The following is an 18258-nucleotide window of genomic DNA, read 5'->3' on the forward strand; positions in this document are numbered from 1 at the left end:
TAAATTATTCTTCTAAGGAGATTCTCATTGTACTAAGAAAAAGTACGTTGGAATACCAGCTCGTACCAATATAATTGAACTAGTGGATAGCTTGAATTAAGATTTACGGGAGACAAGAGTTGTATTGAATAATGTGTAATTGAGTATTACATGTTACATGTGCTGATTGAGGCACATATGATAGACTCATGCAAAAAAATCTTCTTATTTCCCCAATACTCAAATATTTAATATGTTGATTTGAAGCACAAAGTGAAGCCAAAAAATTGATGGATTTTGATGTAATGCACACAACAGAAGAGTCTGAATATTAAATACACTCAGCTGCTTGGTGTTTGCATTCAAAATTTTCTTTCACATTCTCTATTTTATTACTCTGTATTTGAATGGGCCAATATCAAATAAAACTAGCATTCACCTTTACAGCTTTATTACAATATTAGTTAACTTACACTTCTGGCTTATGTAGTGTCTAGATGCTTAGTATGAATGATGTGGATTCTTTTGAAGACTGATAATTATACTTGGGAATTGCCCAAATTTTTCACTCATAATTGTATCATTTGCACTTGGGAATAGCTCATTGTTTTCTAGTGAACATTGATATCTAATTTTTCTATTCAGAGCTTCGTCTGGAAAAGGAACATCCCAGGCTTTACGGAGTTTGCCTCAGGAACCGTGGTCTCCAAATCTTGGTTTCAGTGAGTTTGTTTAAATTTTATATCTTAAACGGTTGATCGTGCCTTTTGCTTTTCTGTTTTTATTAACTCTTTCATTTTACCTTTCCTTTTAGCTGGTGACATATCAGCTTCCTCATGGAGACTGCATTACTACCAATGGGCTATGCAGATATTTGAGCAATATAATATAAGCGAAGGTGCTTGTCAGTTTGCTCTTGCTGCGCTTGAGCAGGCAGAGGAAGCTAGTGTAAAAGGTGAGCTGAATGGACGAGACTCAGTCAACGAATCAGTATGTACCATCAAAGGACGACTTTGGGCAAATGTCTTCAAGTTTACTTTAGATCATAATCTCTACAGTGATGCATATTGTGCAGTAATTTCAAACCCAGATGAGGAGAGCAAGTACATCTGCTTGAGGCGTCTGATAATTGTTCTTTACGAGCATGGTGCCATAAAGGTTTTTATTCAAACTTGAAACTAGCTTTTGTTTGCTTTTGACATTCTTTTCCAGTTTTTGTCTTTACTAAGTTGCAAAGTATATACCCACAAGAAATTCTCTCTGCACGATGTTCGTTCCATCTATATTGTCGATAATGTATTGATTTTATGTCAGTACCCTTTTTTTCTTAGCTTCAGCGACTTCCACTGATTATGTACTTACTAGAAATTGCTGCCCGTGCGTTGCTGCAGGATTAGAAATTGTATGGAAGATTGATAAACTAATTCTAAATCATCAAGTTTGCAACTGCATTGCATGACAATCAATTGAAACATTTTCTCTAAATTATTAAACATCATTTAGCATAAACTGATTTGCAAGTTCAAATGCAAGAATGCAAATGAAGATAAATTGTGAAATTCCATACACGTCAAACTTCATTTAGGAAACTGAAAACCATAAAAAATAAATTGATAAACATACAAAGATGGTTCACAATTATAAATGTTGAATGCTAATAAAACATAATACAATGATCTCGGTTTCTCTCATAATTATAAAATGTTAAATGTAAACAACATACCCAAATTACCTGTCAAACCAATCAAAATTTCCATTCCTTGGTTAATATCAGAGAATGCCAAATCCAAATCCATGAACCCCACACTGTGAACCGATTCCTTACCAAAGTTATAGCAAGTATTGTTATCCAATTCCAATAATGTTGTTATAGTACTCCTTGAAAATGCATGAGTTGGTATATCCATCTCTCTCTCTAAGAGTAATTGTTAACAGTAATTATAATAACAGGCTAAAAGCACTGTCAACTATGTTATCAAGGAAAACAAATGTCAATGAGAAATGAAGATAAATGACTTATTGGTGCACTCAAGAAATTGAGAATCATTAGGTGCAAATGGCCTCCGATGGGATCACCTCCAATTCTCAGGTGCTACTCTGAGCTTCTGTTCAATACAACTATGCAACAATAGCCATTCTTCAATATTTAAGCAGGATTGGAAATAGGGAAGTAGCGTATTAAAGCATTAAAATAAGGTTAGTTGGCCAAAAGTAGTTAATTTCTTGTGTAATTAACCAGTTTGTCAATTATCTTATGAACATAAAGAAAGAGCAACATTTAACAAATCAAAAAAATTCTTGTCAATATTTTTTCTCTTTATATAAGAAGAGATGTCATGCAAATTCAACCTTCACGATAAACCTTGAAAAATAGCCAATCTCTAAAATATAAAAAAAAAACCTGACAATTTACACTCTTATAGTGAAGGCAATTTTCATAACGTGGATTCCATTTTATAGAAGGCAAGCGTAAATAAATTAATTATGACAGAGATGGCATTGTAGATGCTGGAAATCATGGAACCAAAAAGAATCGTGGCAGAGAAAAAAAGCACTATTTGTCATCAATTCAAGGTAATATAAAAAGAAACTATACATGTGCAATGGTTACAGGTACCAATCCTAGGTGATCAGCCAAATAGTGCCTCAAGTTGCTCTTTTGGGGAGCTCATGACTATGCCTTGACCCCTTTGTTTGCCCCTTTGTTGTCTAAAGTCCTGCTCTTAACTCTTTTCTTGGGGTCTGATCAAATAATTAAAAGTTGTAAATTAGAGCCTAATTAATTTATGTGAACAAAGTAAATCAAGTAAAGGGCAAAGAACAAAAATTAAGAATTGTAACTTACATTGAAGGCAGATTCAATAATGTCATCGTTGAAATGTTGAAGTATGACTCGGGATTTCCAAAACCAGCAGGGCAGAATTCCTGCAGAAAGTAAAGCAATGATATAAATTACCAACCCCAAATATTAAAACTAAACAAAATTCAAGTTTTTGTGTGAAAATTTAATTGGATTTGTAGGTAATTAATTGCTCAAACAAATAAAAATATAAATTACCAAAACTAATATTGATGAAATGAAGTGATGATCTTGGTTACCTCAAATCGTCCAGAACTGTTAACAGAACGGATGAGCTTTGCAATGTGAAGAGGTTCATCATTGTTATTGTTAATTAAGTAAATAGAAGCCCTGTAGGAACTCTAATCACATCTCTATGTTCCATGTTGAAGGAGTCCTTTCTATCTTTCATCAGAAGAGTATAGGTAAATTGTCCTGAAATAGCAAAGCAACAAAAAAAAAATGAAGATATTAGAGTTTATGATAAATAAATTCATATAAGAAAAATGAGTGTTAACTAAGATATTAAATCCCAATCTCAAAAGGGTCTCCTCCACAACTCAAAATCTCCGTATTAAAATTTAAAATTTCAGTGCTTTCAAACAACTGACAAAAAAAGAAACTACCAAGAAACAACATTGATCTTTGCAACACAATTTTTAATATCTTCCAAGTATAATCTTTCATACAATATATATAAGCACATAATTTAACATTGCAACACAATCTTGCATGTCTTGTAGGGTAATTTTGATTTCATCGGTTGCTTTTGGGTACCCTTAAGACAATGCAAGCATTCATAAAATGTTTGCACATGATTAAATCTTCTACAATTTTTGGATCAAACCTTTCATTCTTTTCGTCACAATTAAAAGCTTTCAGACGATTTTGCACCTCATTATACGTATCATAAACATATAATTGAGAAAATTTTGACGACTTATTATTAGCAGGTAATAAAGATCTCGTTAAGCGGCCTCTCCATAAATGGGGGTAAGGCTAGCCGACATTCACCTCTCCCAGACCCTGCGTAAAGCGGGAGCCTTGTGCACTGGATACGACCTTTTTTTTAATAAAGATCTCGTTATATGACAAACCTAACCGCTAATATCTGATATGCGAGTCTGGTAGTAATGGCTCACCTACTTCAACCTTTTGGTCAATGTTTCTCCTTGCTTCATAATCCTAGAGAAGATCAAGTAAAGGTGGATTTAAATACTTGGTTTATGCTAGAGTCCTGCTCTCATAGACCTTTACAGCAGTACAGCTGGTAACTTCGGTGCAAAAAGCTTGCATCTTAGAACATTAGAAGAGCAGGAAACTTAAAAATGGATATATTCGAGGGTCATACATATCTAGTATATAGACTCAACCTGTTCATGCAAAACAGTTATTGGAATTCCAGAAGAGGGTCAAGTTAAATATTCAAATCCCTAGATGGCAAAATCCGTCTCATGACTGTTTCCTTGATGTGCATCAAGATCAATAATCATCACTCTATAAGCATATAATGAACGATCACATCCATACAGTTTTTTTGGTTTTTTAACATTATAATTAACATTTCAAAACCTCACAATAATGCAACTATCACACATGCGGTCAAATAGTTAGTATACCTTGACGTACTTAGTAGCTCAAAGGCAAAGTGTATGCAAAGAGTAATAAATCAACATCCGCAGCACACCAAAAGCTGCCAAACAGAAAATAAAACAAAATTATGATAAAAAAAACACTCTGTTAACATCAGCATAGATAACAAATACGATAAAAGCTCTAAAAAATTTCAATCAAAAGTTTAAGACTTTAACTCACAAATTCGTTGGGCAAAAAAAATGTCCATCATTGCATTCTCATACAAAAGAATTCTTTAAATACTGATTTCATGCAATCCAATAGCTAAATTTTAAAATCAGAAAAATTTCTTTAACCCAGATTTTTAAAATTAAAATTATAAAAATTTGAAAAAAAAAAAAAGAGAACCCAAAAACCAAACCCAAAACAAATATGTTGGAGAACTCACCAGGAAACCCGAGCAGAACTCACCAGGAAACCCGAGCTTTCATGGGTTGGAAATTTCTTCGAATCAAAACGGCAGCCAAGTTTTGCTGGGTACAAAATTTCTTTGAATCAAAACGGCATTCAGCTTGGATTTTCCCAAGAATTCATTAAATCAAACAACAACAAAATTAAGTGCAGCAAATATAGTGCATAAAGCAACAGATCCAGCATTCATGCAAAGCAAATACGATCATGAATTGAAAAAAAGGTGAGAGAGAGAGAGAGAGAGAGACGAACCTTGAGTTTTCTGGCAGATTGTGAAGTCTGAAGAGAACCCAGATCCAACAATTGTGAAGTCTGAGAGAACTCATAATTTGAATACCGAAATCTTGCGTTTTTTGGCAGATTTTTCCATCGCTGATTTGAATAACCCCAAATCAATTAAAAAAAAAAGTAAATAGATTTAAATTCGAAATTGGGCAGAATAATTGAAAAACAGGACCAAAATTTCAAATTACTTGCCTTAAGTAGAGAGCATTTTACAAAACGACCTTTTTGGAGACCCAGCCTTGGAGCAGCTGCGGCCTGATGGTGGCGGTGCGAGAGAGGGAGAGTTTGAGAAGCTGCGATCTAATCTTTTGGATTTTTAGATGAGAGAGAGCGGAATGACGCAAAAGAGTCGAGAATAGGTACCTTCAAAGATGATGGACGCGTGGGCAACGAGGGTAAAATCCTCTAAACAGAAACACTGCCGATGATCAACACATGGAAAGCATGTACTGAAAAAGCTGAGCAAAACCCAAAAAAAAAAAAGACCAGAGACGGAGGAATGAGAGATGCACATGCAGTAAGGACAAAACAGACTTCTTACTGTAGCAAAGTGTGAACAGTACGGAACCAAGGCAGAAACCAAGGGCAGCTCCGCCTTTCACTGTTGGTGAACAGTGCTCGCTCTCACAGGATGAACAGTGGTTTTCTGCTGAGCTTTAGTATATAGATAATTTATATATATATATATATTTAGCAAAATATTTGAATATTATGTTTCCTGTAATGCGTGTGGCATGGAACTTATGAGCTTTAGTATATAGATAATTTATATATATATTTTTTAGCAAAATATTTGAATATTATGTTTCCTGTAGGGGTGTGATATCCACACATCCCTTTTTACTTCTCATACACCCTTCTAATTTTCGGCCGTCGGATCGGATGAAATGAAGAAGATCAACGGACATAAATTAACAAGGGGTGTGTGAGAAGTAAAAAGGGGTGTGTGGATAGCACACCCCTTCCTGTAATGCGTGTGGCATGGAACTTATTTCAAGTAGTCTGTGTGAGATTGTCCTAGTGAGGCTAAATCTCCGATGAAGGTTTTTTTATTACAAGATTTCTTTCGTCTTCATTTGTTGCAGATTCTTTGTGGTGGTCAGCTACCGTTTGTTGGTCTTATAGAGAAGGTAGAGCACGAGCTTGCCAGGAAGGTATGATCTAAATGTAAAGCCGATTGAATACTGACACTGTATTTCAAAATTTTCAATTTTTATGTCCTTGTAATTTTTCTCTATCTTAAACATGCAGGGAGATTGTTCAGATATATTAGCAAAGTCAAACGTATGTAAGTTGCTTTATGCATTTGAAATGCATCAACATAAGGCCATCTCTAACCGAAGGGTCCAGAGGGCCAGAGGGCCGAAAATAGCCCTAAAACCGTCTCCAACCGAGGGCTAGGCCAGAGGGCTCTGGAATCTGGGAGGGCCCCATGGGATCAGAGAGGGCTGGAGGGCTGGAGGGCTGGCTGCATTCGGCCAGCCAGCTAGCCCCGGGCTGGCTATTTTTTTTTTAATGTTTTCCTATTGCTGTCGATTATAACCGACATCATTAAAGAGATTCTCTTTTTTTTTAATAGTTTTACTATTAGTGTCGGTTATAACCGACACTAATAGTTTGAATGTTTTTTAATATAACGGCTAGTAGCCGTTGTATTATTAGGCCCTTTTTTTTTATGAATTTAAACTTCTTTTTTTCCCTTTTTTTTTTCCTTTTCATATGAATCAAATTTTGTTTCATATTTTTTTTCAATTCTATTTTACAAAATTTGTTTCAACTTTTTTTTAAATTCTATTTTTTTCCTATAACTTCTATTTTACAAAATTTGATTCATATTTTTTTTCATATAACTTCTATTTTACAAAATTTGTTTCATATTTTTTTAAATTCCATTTTTTTTCCTATAACTTCTATTTCACAAAATTTGTTTCATATTTTTTTTCAATTCTATTTTTTTCCTATAACTTCCTAGGCCATTTATACAACATTAAATTAAATTAAGTAACATGAAACAACATTAAACAATATGAAACAACATTAAATAACATTAACCAACGACTAGATTTGAATTTGAATTTAAATTGAATTTTTTTAAATTGAATTTTTTTTCCTATAACTCCTCATCATGTTGACGTCACCTAGCCGTTAGATTTGAATTTAAATTGTAGTTTTTAAATAATAAATTATGTTTGGCCCTATGGCCCTTTGGCCCTCGGTTGGAGACGGTTTTTTGTGACAGGGCTAAAACGAGCCCTTTGGCCCTCTGGCCCTCGGTTGGAGACGGGGGCAAATATGGTCTTGTACTGTTCATTAAAATATTAATATCTTGGGGAATCTTGGAGGGCCAGAGGGCTTAAACGAGCCCTCTGGCCATCCCTCGGTTAGAGATGGCCTAACTGGAGAAGCAAGCTCCATGTACCTATGTCCCGCTCGTTTGAGAACAGAAACAGCTCTGAAATACCAGCACACATCATTGGCAATAAAGGAGATTCTGAATGGGCTCTTGTTAGGTTTTTCCAGCTCATGATAAGTTGTCCTAAGTCTATAAGGAATTATATTTTTAGAGGATTAAATTGTTTACCCAATTAGAGTTAGTTTCTTAATTGGAGTAGGATTCATAACTAGATTCCAATTATGATTAATAATCCTTACTGAAGAATACCTTTATTATGTCTATATAAAGTGGCTATGTCAATATAAAGTGGCTATTGTGTGAGAGAAGAAAAGAGAGTGTGCGAGAGAAGAAAAGAGAGTGTATTTATTGTTCTAGTTCTTTCACGTTTTTAGTCAAGTCCTAGTTCTAGAGATTTGGCATATTGGTTGTACTCATTATTGATATAGTGAAATATTATTGTTGTTGTCTCGTGGACGTAGGCACATATTGCTGAACCACGTAAATTCTTGTTGTTATTTATCTTGATTATTTGTTTTCGATTTCTAGAGTTTGTTCTATTTTTCCCATTCTTAAACGCGACATTCTCAACAAGTGGTATCAGAGCCTGGTTTGGCTGATATCCGTTTAGAATGGAGGGTGCAACCCGCTTTAATTGGGTTACGTGGAAATCAATAGGAGGACATGCTTTATAGAAGGTGTTAAGAGCAAGCCAGCAAGTATGTCTGATGCTGATTGGACCAAGATGAAGATAAGCTATGTTTTCTGGCAAAGAAGTCTATAATCGCCTTTGCCAATGACAATGATAGTTCTGATCAGGGGGAGCCTGGTCAAGAGAAGTTTGGTCAAGTGAATTTTGGTCAAGAGATGTTCGATCACATGGAGTCTGGTCATGGGTATTGCGGTCAGAGGGAACCTAGTCAAAAGAAGTCTAATCAAGAGGGTCTTGGTTTATGAGTAGTTCGATCAAGGGGAGTCTAGTCATGAGTAGTTCAATCAAGAAGAGCGTGGTTATGGGAAGTCCGATCAATGGGAGTTTGGTCAAGAGGACCAATCCTATTTTTTGGTATACCTTCCTCATGGTCTTAGATGATTAAATTGTTTACCCAATTGGAGTTAGTTTCTCAATTGAAGTAGGATTCATAACTAGATTCCAATTATGATTAATAATCCTTATTGAAGAAGACATTTATTATGTCTATATAAAGGAGCTATTGTTCTGGTTTTGAACGAAAGGAGCAAAACAATAATGGCGCGTTTACGTAACCGTAATGAAAATATGAGGAATTGAATTGAGGAGTTGGAATGATGAGGTGTCAGAATCGGATTCCTGTTGAAGTTGTTTACTTAAATGTTCTAGAATCGGAATAGAAATGCCACTAATTCCATAAAGCTGTTTACTAATTCAGCAGAATCGGAATATAAACTAGTATGATTACTAAAATGCCCTTGTCCCAAATCAAATATCATCCGTTAGTCAAACTGTTAAGTCTCCCGTTAACTGTGACGTGGCGCCCATGTGGCCAATTATTGGGCGCCACGTGGATTTTTTATTTTTTTTAGAGAAGGGATTCAAAAAAAAAAAAATTCCCACCAAATTTTTTTTCCCATATAACTATGTACCTTACATTTTCCTGCCAAATTTTTTGAAAAAAAAAATCTGCAAATTTTTTCCAGCCAAATTCTTTGTGTTCCAAGTCTGCAAATTCAATTCCAAACAAACTTTGAATTCTAAATTTGCAAATTCATCATTTTAACTACCAACAAAGTTCAATTGTCAACAACTTTCAATTCATAACAAAGTTCAATATACACCTTCCAATTCACACAAAAGCATCAAAAGACCACAACTTGGGTCAAGGTGTTCTTCCAAAAACACTAAAGATCTGTCTAAAACACTAATTGAACTCTGTCCAAAACACTAAGGATCTATAGGAAAGTTGTTTCCAAAAAAACTAAGGGCATATTCAACTATAACAAAATGAACCCTTAAACAACCTAAAGCATTAAAGCAGCATCATGGAACATTCCTCCTCCTTTTCTGACCTCTTGCAATAGACTTTGAAGCGGTTTGAAAGGCTTGAGTTGGCTGAGATGAAGGTTGTGGAGCTTCCTGAGTACATGGTTGCAATGACTGAGAGGGTTGTGATGCCTTAGATGTTGAGGCCTAAGTAATGAACCAATATAGCATTAGCACTAACAGTGATAGATACTACACTTCACCAATAAAAAATTCACTTAAGAAATGAAAAATCAACAAAAAATATGAAAATTATACCTCATTTGTGTTGCTTTTTCTTCCTTTTCTACCAGCTGGAGGAGGATAAGTGGTAGGGCATCTGGCCTTGTTGTGTCCCGAGGCCTTGCAAACACTACACTTCACACTTTTTTGCCCTCTCTTGCTTAACTTGAATTCATTTTCATCACCCTTCCTATGTCTCCTCTTTTTTGATCTCCCCGGTTACCTTTTAAAAGTTGAAGGAAGAATGCATTTGTTTTCAGATCACTCCCAAAATTTCATGCCTTAGACGGGTTGAATCAGGTTTTCGTAAGCTTCAAAGTACTTCTCCTTCTTGTACCAAGAGGAAACAAATTCCTCAAGCTGTCTCCTTGCATAATAGATGGCCGAGCAACCATGTATGCAGTCAAATCCCATATTCTGCATAAGCAAGTGCACCCATTCAAATCCACCACAAATATATTGCCTCTGCCTTCATCCACTTCAAAATTTTCTCCTCTAGACCATGTAGTTATAGTGTGTGTGCTTTTCAGTTTGTACTCCTCCAACTTCTTCTGGATTTTTGGGCAGATAGCTCATTTATCCTTTCTCATTGCATCTCTTTTCAACTATATCCTCTTCATCAATAAAACTCTTATAGTTTCCAGCATGGTAATAATAGGCTTGTCCCTAGACCTTAGGATAAAAGAATTGAAGCTCTCACAGAGGTTGTTTAAGAGAACGTCACACTGAGTGTGTCTCAAAGTGTGACCTACTCCAATGCAAGGCTGGTATTTTCTCTAACCATTTATAAGCTTCTTCATTCAACCTATTCACTTCAGCCATACTCTCTCTAAAATCAGCCATGGTTGTTGCCTTGGCAGCATTCCACAAGGCACCCTTTAATCCTTTCCCTTTAAACCCATATGCCTTGTAGTTGGTGTATAAGTGCCTAACACAGAACCAATGATTACAATTAGGCAGCACCTTCTGAAAAGCTGGTATTAAACCTTTTGTTTGTCAGAAATGAAAGTCCAACCACGCTGGTTCACAATTCCTAAGTCAGCATCTAGCAGTTCCAGAAACCAAACCCAATTGTCCTTGTTCTCGAGCTCTACTATAGCATATGAAATAACCCAAGTTTGGTTATTTGCATCCATTCCCACTGCAGACAGTAACTGGCCCTTGAACACTCCCTTCAAGTAACAACCATCCAACCTACAAGCTGCCTACATCCATTCTTAAATCCATTTTTGCAAGCCCCCAAACAAATATAAATCCTCTGAAATATCACATGAGCATCATTATAGGGCAGCACCTTCATCTGAACTGTACTACCTGGGTTTGTCCTCCTAAGCTCATCACAATACTCCCACAACTTTGTGTTGATCCATGTTACTCCCCTCAAGGATTTTCAAACACTCTCCTCTCAATTTGTTGGCTGTCTTGAGGTGGATCTCAACCATTCTTTCCTCTTTCACTGTCTCTATAAATGTAGTGATGGGCATGCTTGGGTTGAGTCTGAACTTGTCCACATACCTCTTCACAAGCCATGCCACTTTGCAGTTACGATTTTGCCTCCAAATCCTCGGACATTCATGTTTCCCAACATAGGTTTTCACTTGCATTGAATCTTCATTGTACATCTTGGAAGCATATAATCTTCATGGACAATTTTTCTCACACCTTGCACTAATCTTCCATTTCTCATTCCTTTTTAGCTTAATAAAAGGTGCACCATGCTTAATAAAGTGAGACCACACTGCCTCTCTCAACTGTGCAGCATCTCTAAACTTCAATCCCTTTTCAAACTTTGGATCATCCATGTCGGCTTCTTCGTTAAACTCAGGGTATATGACCTTATCATCACATTCTGAACCTGAATTGTCAACACTGTGCAGGCCATCTAAGTCTTGTCTCGCATTATCTAGGGGAACATCTTGTACATCCCTTGCATCAATAACGTCTTCTGGATGTTGGTTCCCAACCCCTTCACCCCTTTTAGCATCTCCAACGACACTTTCTACAGCCGTATCATCTACTGCACGACGATCATCTTCTTCCAAACTGTAGTCACTGTCCACAAACTCACTATCTTTGGTGTCATCCTCTGCATTTACTGCCACAAACAATGCATATTTGTTAAAAACCTAAACTTTGCAAAAATAATTGAATACTGAAATTAAAAATGTAAAAATAAATGTTTCAAAAATTTTACCTTCATTAGCTTCTACTTCGGTCCCTTCATTAACTTCTTCAGCTTTGTGACCTTCTTCAGTTTCATCACCTTTATCATCTTCATCACCTTCATTATCAGCATTGAAAGGAGCATCTTCAGCCTCATCTCTACTTCCTTGTCCTCCCTCAGTTGCTTCAGCCTCTTATTCATCATCACCATTGTAGGCTATGTCATTCAAAAGACATAGCCGTTTTTCTAAGTCATCCGCACCCCCTTTTGCTCTACCCTTCTTTAGTTTTGATCCACTTCCCTTTATAATCGAAATTGCCACCCTCAATTCCTCAATATCTTCTATAATGACACCTTTTTTTAATATGGCACTCTCATCTAGATTCATCAAAAGCTTATGTTTCAAGGCAGCTTGCTTCGGACTTAGATGTTCTATGTACATTTCTATTTCCCTAACCCCTGGAACATACTTGCACATTTCACCCACATCTTGGTCCCGTTCAATAAGCCTTAATCCCTCCAAATATGACATCCCAGGAATCCTATAGTGATACAACATAAACCCATCATATCCTAACTCCTTAACCATTTCATCAATCTCGAAAAAAGGCATGAAGTCTTTGTCTATGTAATCAAACCAAGCCTCAAACCCTCCAGTATATGCACTTTCAGACCACTTCCCACCGTGGTTAATTTTAAGGCTAAATAATTCAGGCATACCTGCAAAGTCAAGGAGAAATGTGAAAACAATATAAAATCCTGGAGGCACGTGGGGAAAAAGGTGAAAACACTAGTAGGACTATGAGGATAAAAGGTGAAAACAAAACCATGGGGACCATGAATACAGTTCCACCTTTTTTCCTGAAACCGTAGAAAAAAAGGTGAAAACAAAACCATGGGGACCACGATTGAAGACAAAACCACATGCACAACCCACTACAAAACACAATTCCAGAAACCGTAGAAAAAAAATGGGATTAGAACTCACAGATCCCTAATCCCTAAAATTCAAAATTCAAAAATCCGAAAACCTAAACCCATATCTACACTTCGAAAAAGGTAGGTTACTTACAATAAAGTGGTGTTTCACCCACTTCGATCCTCTTTTTTTCCCACCTCATCGCCAGCGATGGCTTCATGACAATCATTCCCAGAAACGTGTGCGCAACGTACGACGACGTGCGAGGTGGAGTGACGGCGTGCGAGGTGAAGAGACTGCGAGGTGGAGTGACGGCAAGGTGGAACGACGGCGAGATCGAGTGACGGCAAGATCGAGCGACGGCGAGGTCGAGTGACGGCCCATTGGTAGGGTTTTGGACGGAGATAGGGGGTTGCGATTTTCTGGGGGAGTGAAAAGTGAAACCACTTTTCACTTTTTTCACCTTTTCACTTTTTCTGGGGAGATGGGGGGTCCAGTCATTGGCCACATGGGTGCCACGTCACCGTTAACGGGAGACTTAACAGTTTGACTAACGGATGTATGAGACTGTCCCAAAATTTACACTTTAGGTATGACTCTAGGACGAAAAAAAATTGATGTACTAAATGTTGAAAACCACGAAACATGAGGGTAGTAAACAGTCTTTTGCCCAAATTTTTTATATAATATATAATAGTAAGAAAAAAATTAAAATTTTTTTTTCATACACTTTATTTTTTTTATATAAATTTAAGTATTTACTTTAATATTTAAATTTTCTCGCTCAAGGTGTAGTTTATTCTCTTCGGCATATGCATGGAGTTGTGCATAATGTGAATGAGCATGGAGTTGTGCATAATGGAGTTGTTCATAATTAAACTAGGGTTAATGGGTTTATAAAGAATAGTCTTGGAAATAAAAAAAGTAAGTGAGAGCATAAAGGAAACAAAAGTGTTATTCCAATTACCCAAGCAATCAAGAATTGGATTACCACCTAAATGTAGGGAATCCAATTCCACCAATACAAGGAATTGAATTCCAAATTTTGTGTGGGTCTCACTGCTTTTTTGATTCCTCAGTGTTTAGAAAACAGCAGAGTATTCCGTAATCGAAATTCAATTCGACATTTTCATTCCCATTACGGATACGCAAACACATCTTAAGTGTGCGAGAGAAAAGAAAAGAGAATGTATTTCTTGTTCTTGTTCCTTCAGGTTTTTCGTCAAGTCCTAGTTCTAAAGATTTGGCAAGATTATTGGTTGTACTTATTATTGATATAGTGAAAGATTGTTGTTGTTGTCCCGTGGACGTAGGCACATATTGCCGAACCAAGTAAATTTTTTGTGTTATTTATCTTGGTCATTTATTTTCGATTTCCGGAGTTTGTTCTATTTTTCTAATTTTTAAACACGATATTTTCAACAGCTCTCTGCTGCTATCAATGCACTCCAACTTGTTCATCCTGCCAACGCTTGGATTGACCCTTTACTCTGGAGTAATTCTCTTCACAACGAGCACTATCCAAGTAAAAAGGCTAGAACTACAATAGATGAACAGAGCAGATAATGCAACAACCAAACGTTTGTTTTAATTGTGTCTACATCTTTATTTGTTGTCGTGAGTCACGACTACCATATGGATCTGATAAATTAAATACCCATAACTTTTAGCTGCTACCTACCTATGAGCAAAAATTTCTTGCAGACCAACAATTTGTTCAAAAGCAATGAACGCACATACATACAGGCTGATTTTGAAATCCCATTATTTAATTTTCTGGATGATTTTGGAATCCCATTAATACACACAATTACATTTATACGTACATCATTTAGAACTCTCTAATATAATATTTGCTTTGTCCACATTTGCATTATATACTGTTCTGTTTTTGGGCAGTCACACGTTCTATTTTTATTGCAGCGGCCAGCAGCAATGCTTATCCTCGAACAGGGAAATCTTATATTGATATTGAGAAGATTGAGGACGAGTTTGTGCTTACTTCAGCAGAATATTTTCTTTCGTTGGTACATATCAAACCTGCATCTAGTGGTAAAGTGCTATTTCAACTTAATTTGTTTGTGTAAGATTCCCAAAAAAAATTAAATTGGTTAGCTGACACGCCCCGATCTCGATATTCCTTTAATATCAGGATGGGCATGTGATGGCCAACATCCGAGGGTGACGAAGTCATTTTAAACATACATACAAATAAAAGATATGCAATTAGAACGATCATGATGTCCGACACCATTCAATAATCACCACGATCAATAACACATACAATACATCGAAATGCAGGGCTAGAGCGACATAGTTCGGACGAAGCCTACATCTCTGAAGCTAAATCGAATCCAAGGAACCAACCAGTGAAATGATACAATTTCGTACCACTCACAGAAATCCATCAACATCGGGTTCCGGACCACTCAACAGAACGAAAACACCAAGCGGGATTCCAGACCACTCAACAGAATCCAACTAAACTATGATCGCCTATTTCATATGTACCAAGTACAACTAACCCCTAGAATGTGTATGGTCTTCCATCGCGGATATACCAAGCAGAACCATAGGCATAATCTCATCGTGCAGGCAGTGATCACCCATCACGGATATACCAAGCATGATCACCCATGAATACGTATGGTCCCCCATCGCGGATATACCACGCAGGACCACATCCTAACTCTAGGTAATGAGCACTCAACGCGGATATACCAAGCATGATCACTCCTAGAATGCGTATGATCCCCCAACACGGATATACCAAGCAGAACCATATGCATAGTCTAATAATATAGGCAGTGAGCACCCAACGCGGATATACTAAGCATGATCACCCCTCACAATCCCCCAACGCGAATATGCCAAGCAGGACTATATCCTATAGCTCTAGGTAGTGATCATCCAACGTGGATATACCAAGCATGATCACTCCTACACCTGGCATTCGTGTCGTGTTTCCCGTGTTCGTATCGTTTTCGTGTTATACCCGATATCTTAACGGATCGTGTCGTGTAACACCCGTTAAAATAAACGGGTAAAATGATCCGACCCAAAATTGACCCAATAATATTAATAGGTAATATGACCCGACCCATTACCCGTTAAGGAAAATATATTTTAAACCAATAAATAATCAAATGAAAAACATAATACTAAATAAATATATACATACCATATTATCACATTCAAAATGACACACCCCGACCTGAATCAGGACGTGCTGGCTGTCACGTGAAGGTGACATAAGTCATGTGCATAGTGCGGAAGCAATAATGATAAGAAATTACGAATAAATAAAAACCGAATCAGTAGCAATACTAGTGTAAGAGGAAGTGTGAATTCCAATAATACAGAGCATGAATAGTCTAGTTGCAGTCAAGCAGAATAAAGTACTAATTAATCAACACCCGAAGGTGATCCTACATGGATGGTGATCTGTCAGAAATGCCTTGAATGCCCTCGCAATGTCACCAATAAGAATTCCTACCTAGAACCTGGAGGGGCGAAAAACAGAAAGCGTGAGTGGGCAAAAACAAGTCTTTTCAAATTCATTTCTTTCTCAAAGGTTCTAACCCCTCACCGTAAAACCTGTATAATTACCTAGAAAATATAATACATATATACATATCTCAAATCAGGCTCAGTATAGCAAAATCCGCTTATAAAATAAATGCCATGCGTATGCCATGATCAATACTTATGCCAAGTCTACTATCACAATATCACATAAATAAGTCAGGTGATATAATTTAATGCATAAACTAAAACTAGCCGGGAGTCACCTCTCATCTATCTGGCCAGCAGTCACCTCTCATCTATCTGGCCGGCAGTCACCTCTTGTGATATATACGGCTCAGTCTATATCTCAATCCTCTAGCCGGGAGTCAACTCTTGTGACATGTACGGCTCAATCTATATCTCAATCATCTCATTGTGTAAATAAGTACGCTCTAGTGCTACGATCATGTGAAGGCTGTGCGAATAATCGCGGGTCACCTACGAGTTAGGAACCACCTATAGTGGTCTGTATGATAGGACTAGGCACCTAACTTGGATCCAAGGTGAGCGTGTGGTGCGGGAGGTGAACATCACGTGAAGGACTGTGCCCTGGCCACGGGCGGGAGCACTAACACCGGGTGCAAGATATGAGCTCTAATATATCACCATATAATCATTCTCATCATCACTGGTAAGTCGAATGGTCGTAGCCCCCGAGCCTCGATTGATTACGCTAGTCCTGAGAATAGGTCTCACATATACGAGAAACAACTATAAAAACGTCAATTAAAGCACATAATCAACTTTAGCTAATAACTTCTCATATATTGCTCAATTTGGGTATATGAATATACCACAGTGACCTACACAACTTCAGGATCATCCCCATATTTTTTAAATAATTTTTCATGATCTCACACGCCGGCCAAGGCACGGCCAGACACTCCCCCACCCACGGCCACGTGCCTGGCACACTGACAGGATCAGTTAACGCCGTCAGGAATATTCCGTTAAATCCTAGCATATTCCGTTAGATTCTTAATGGTGTCAGCTAACGCCGCTAACATATTCCGTCAAAACTGAAGGAATATTCTCTGTATTCTACGGCGACTGTTCGTCGGTTTCTGGAAAAACTTCCAAATATGGTTTCTTCTTCATTTTTGCACCATTTTCAATGAAATTTGTAACAATGGAAAGCTGGAGATGAGTAGAATAACGTTATACCTGTTTGAAGCCTCAAAATCCATAGAATCATTCCTGGAAAAGCCTCGAAATTCGGTCAAAACTCAAAACTTGTCGATCTCGCTATTCCGACGACCAAATTCTTCCAACGAAGTGCTCCAAGCTTCATAAGGACCTCATAAAGCTTCCTATGGTCTTGAAATCCCCAAAAACACAAGATTTTACGTGAGCATGAATAGTGACCAAAATCGGAGCTAGGGTTTCCACGTGAAATCAAAGGTGTGCTTACCTGAAAATGGCATGGATGAGTTCGTATGGTCCTCATGAACACAATGGTGTGCTTCACACCCTCGATTTCTCACGTTTCAATGGGTTTTGGGTGTTGTCCGTACAGAAGAAGGAAGAGAGAAAGTGTGTCTACGAGAGAGATAGCGCACGGGAGAGAAGAGAGAGAAAGGTATTGTTTTGTGTGTGTGGTCTACAAACAACCAACCAAAACTAAGGAAAAACTTAGTTCTAATTGGGTCACCAATCTAAAACAATTTAACCCAATAATAACTCACACACATCATTTAACGTCTGAGGGCAATTCCGTCATTTCACGTCATCGAGATTAATTTTCCGGGACGGGCTATCACACAAAACATAAAAACGCATTTGTCTTTCAAGTATTACATATTTACATACCCAAAATAAGAGCATA

General features: G+C 37.2%; 1 protein-coding gene and 1 long non-coding RNA gene across 4 annotated transcripts in view; one reads left to right on the top strand and one right to left on the bottom strand.

The window, feature by feature from the left end:
* Positions 1-18258, top strand: part of LOC126623107 (nuclear pore complex protein NUP160-like) — a 78619-nt gene that overhangs the window by 1063 nt on the left and 59298 nt on the right. For all 3 annotated transcript variants that reach the window (XM_050291912.1, XM_050291911.1, XM_050291910.1), the window contains exons 4-5: positions 625-701; positions 794-877. In XM_050291912.1, the coding sequence (XP_050147869.1) occupies positions 625-701; positions 794-877 (161 nt within the window). The remainder of the gene's footprint in view (positions 1-624; positions 702-793; positions 878-18258) is intronic.
* LOC126623130 (uncharacterized) lies at positions 2369-5232 on the bottom strand. Its single transcript, XR_007623638.1, has 4 exons — positions 5117-5232; positions 3079-3253; positions 2825-2904; positions 2369-2721 (listed from the first exon to the last, which is right to left on the bottom strand). It is a non-coding gene; the product is annotated as an uncharacterized LOC126623130 (long non-coding RNA).

Source organism: Malus sylvestris, chromosome 5 (genome assembly GCF_916048215.2).
Source record: "Malus sylvestris chromosome 5, drMalSylv7.2, whole genome shotgun sequence".
Classification (NCBI taxonomy): domain Eukaryota; kingdom Viridiplantae; phylum Streptophyta; class Magnoliopsida; order Rosales; family Rosaceae; genus Malus; species Malus sylvestris.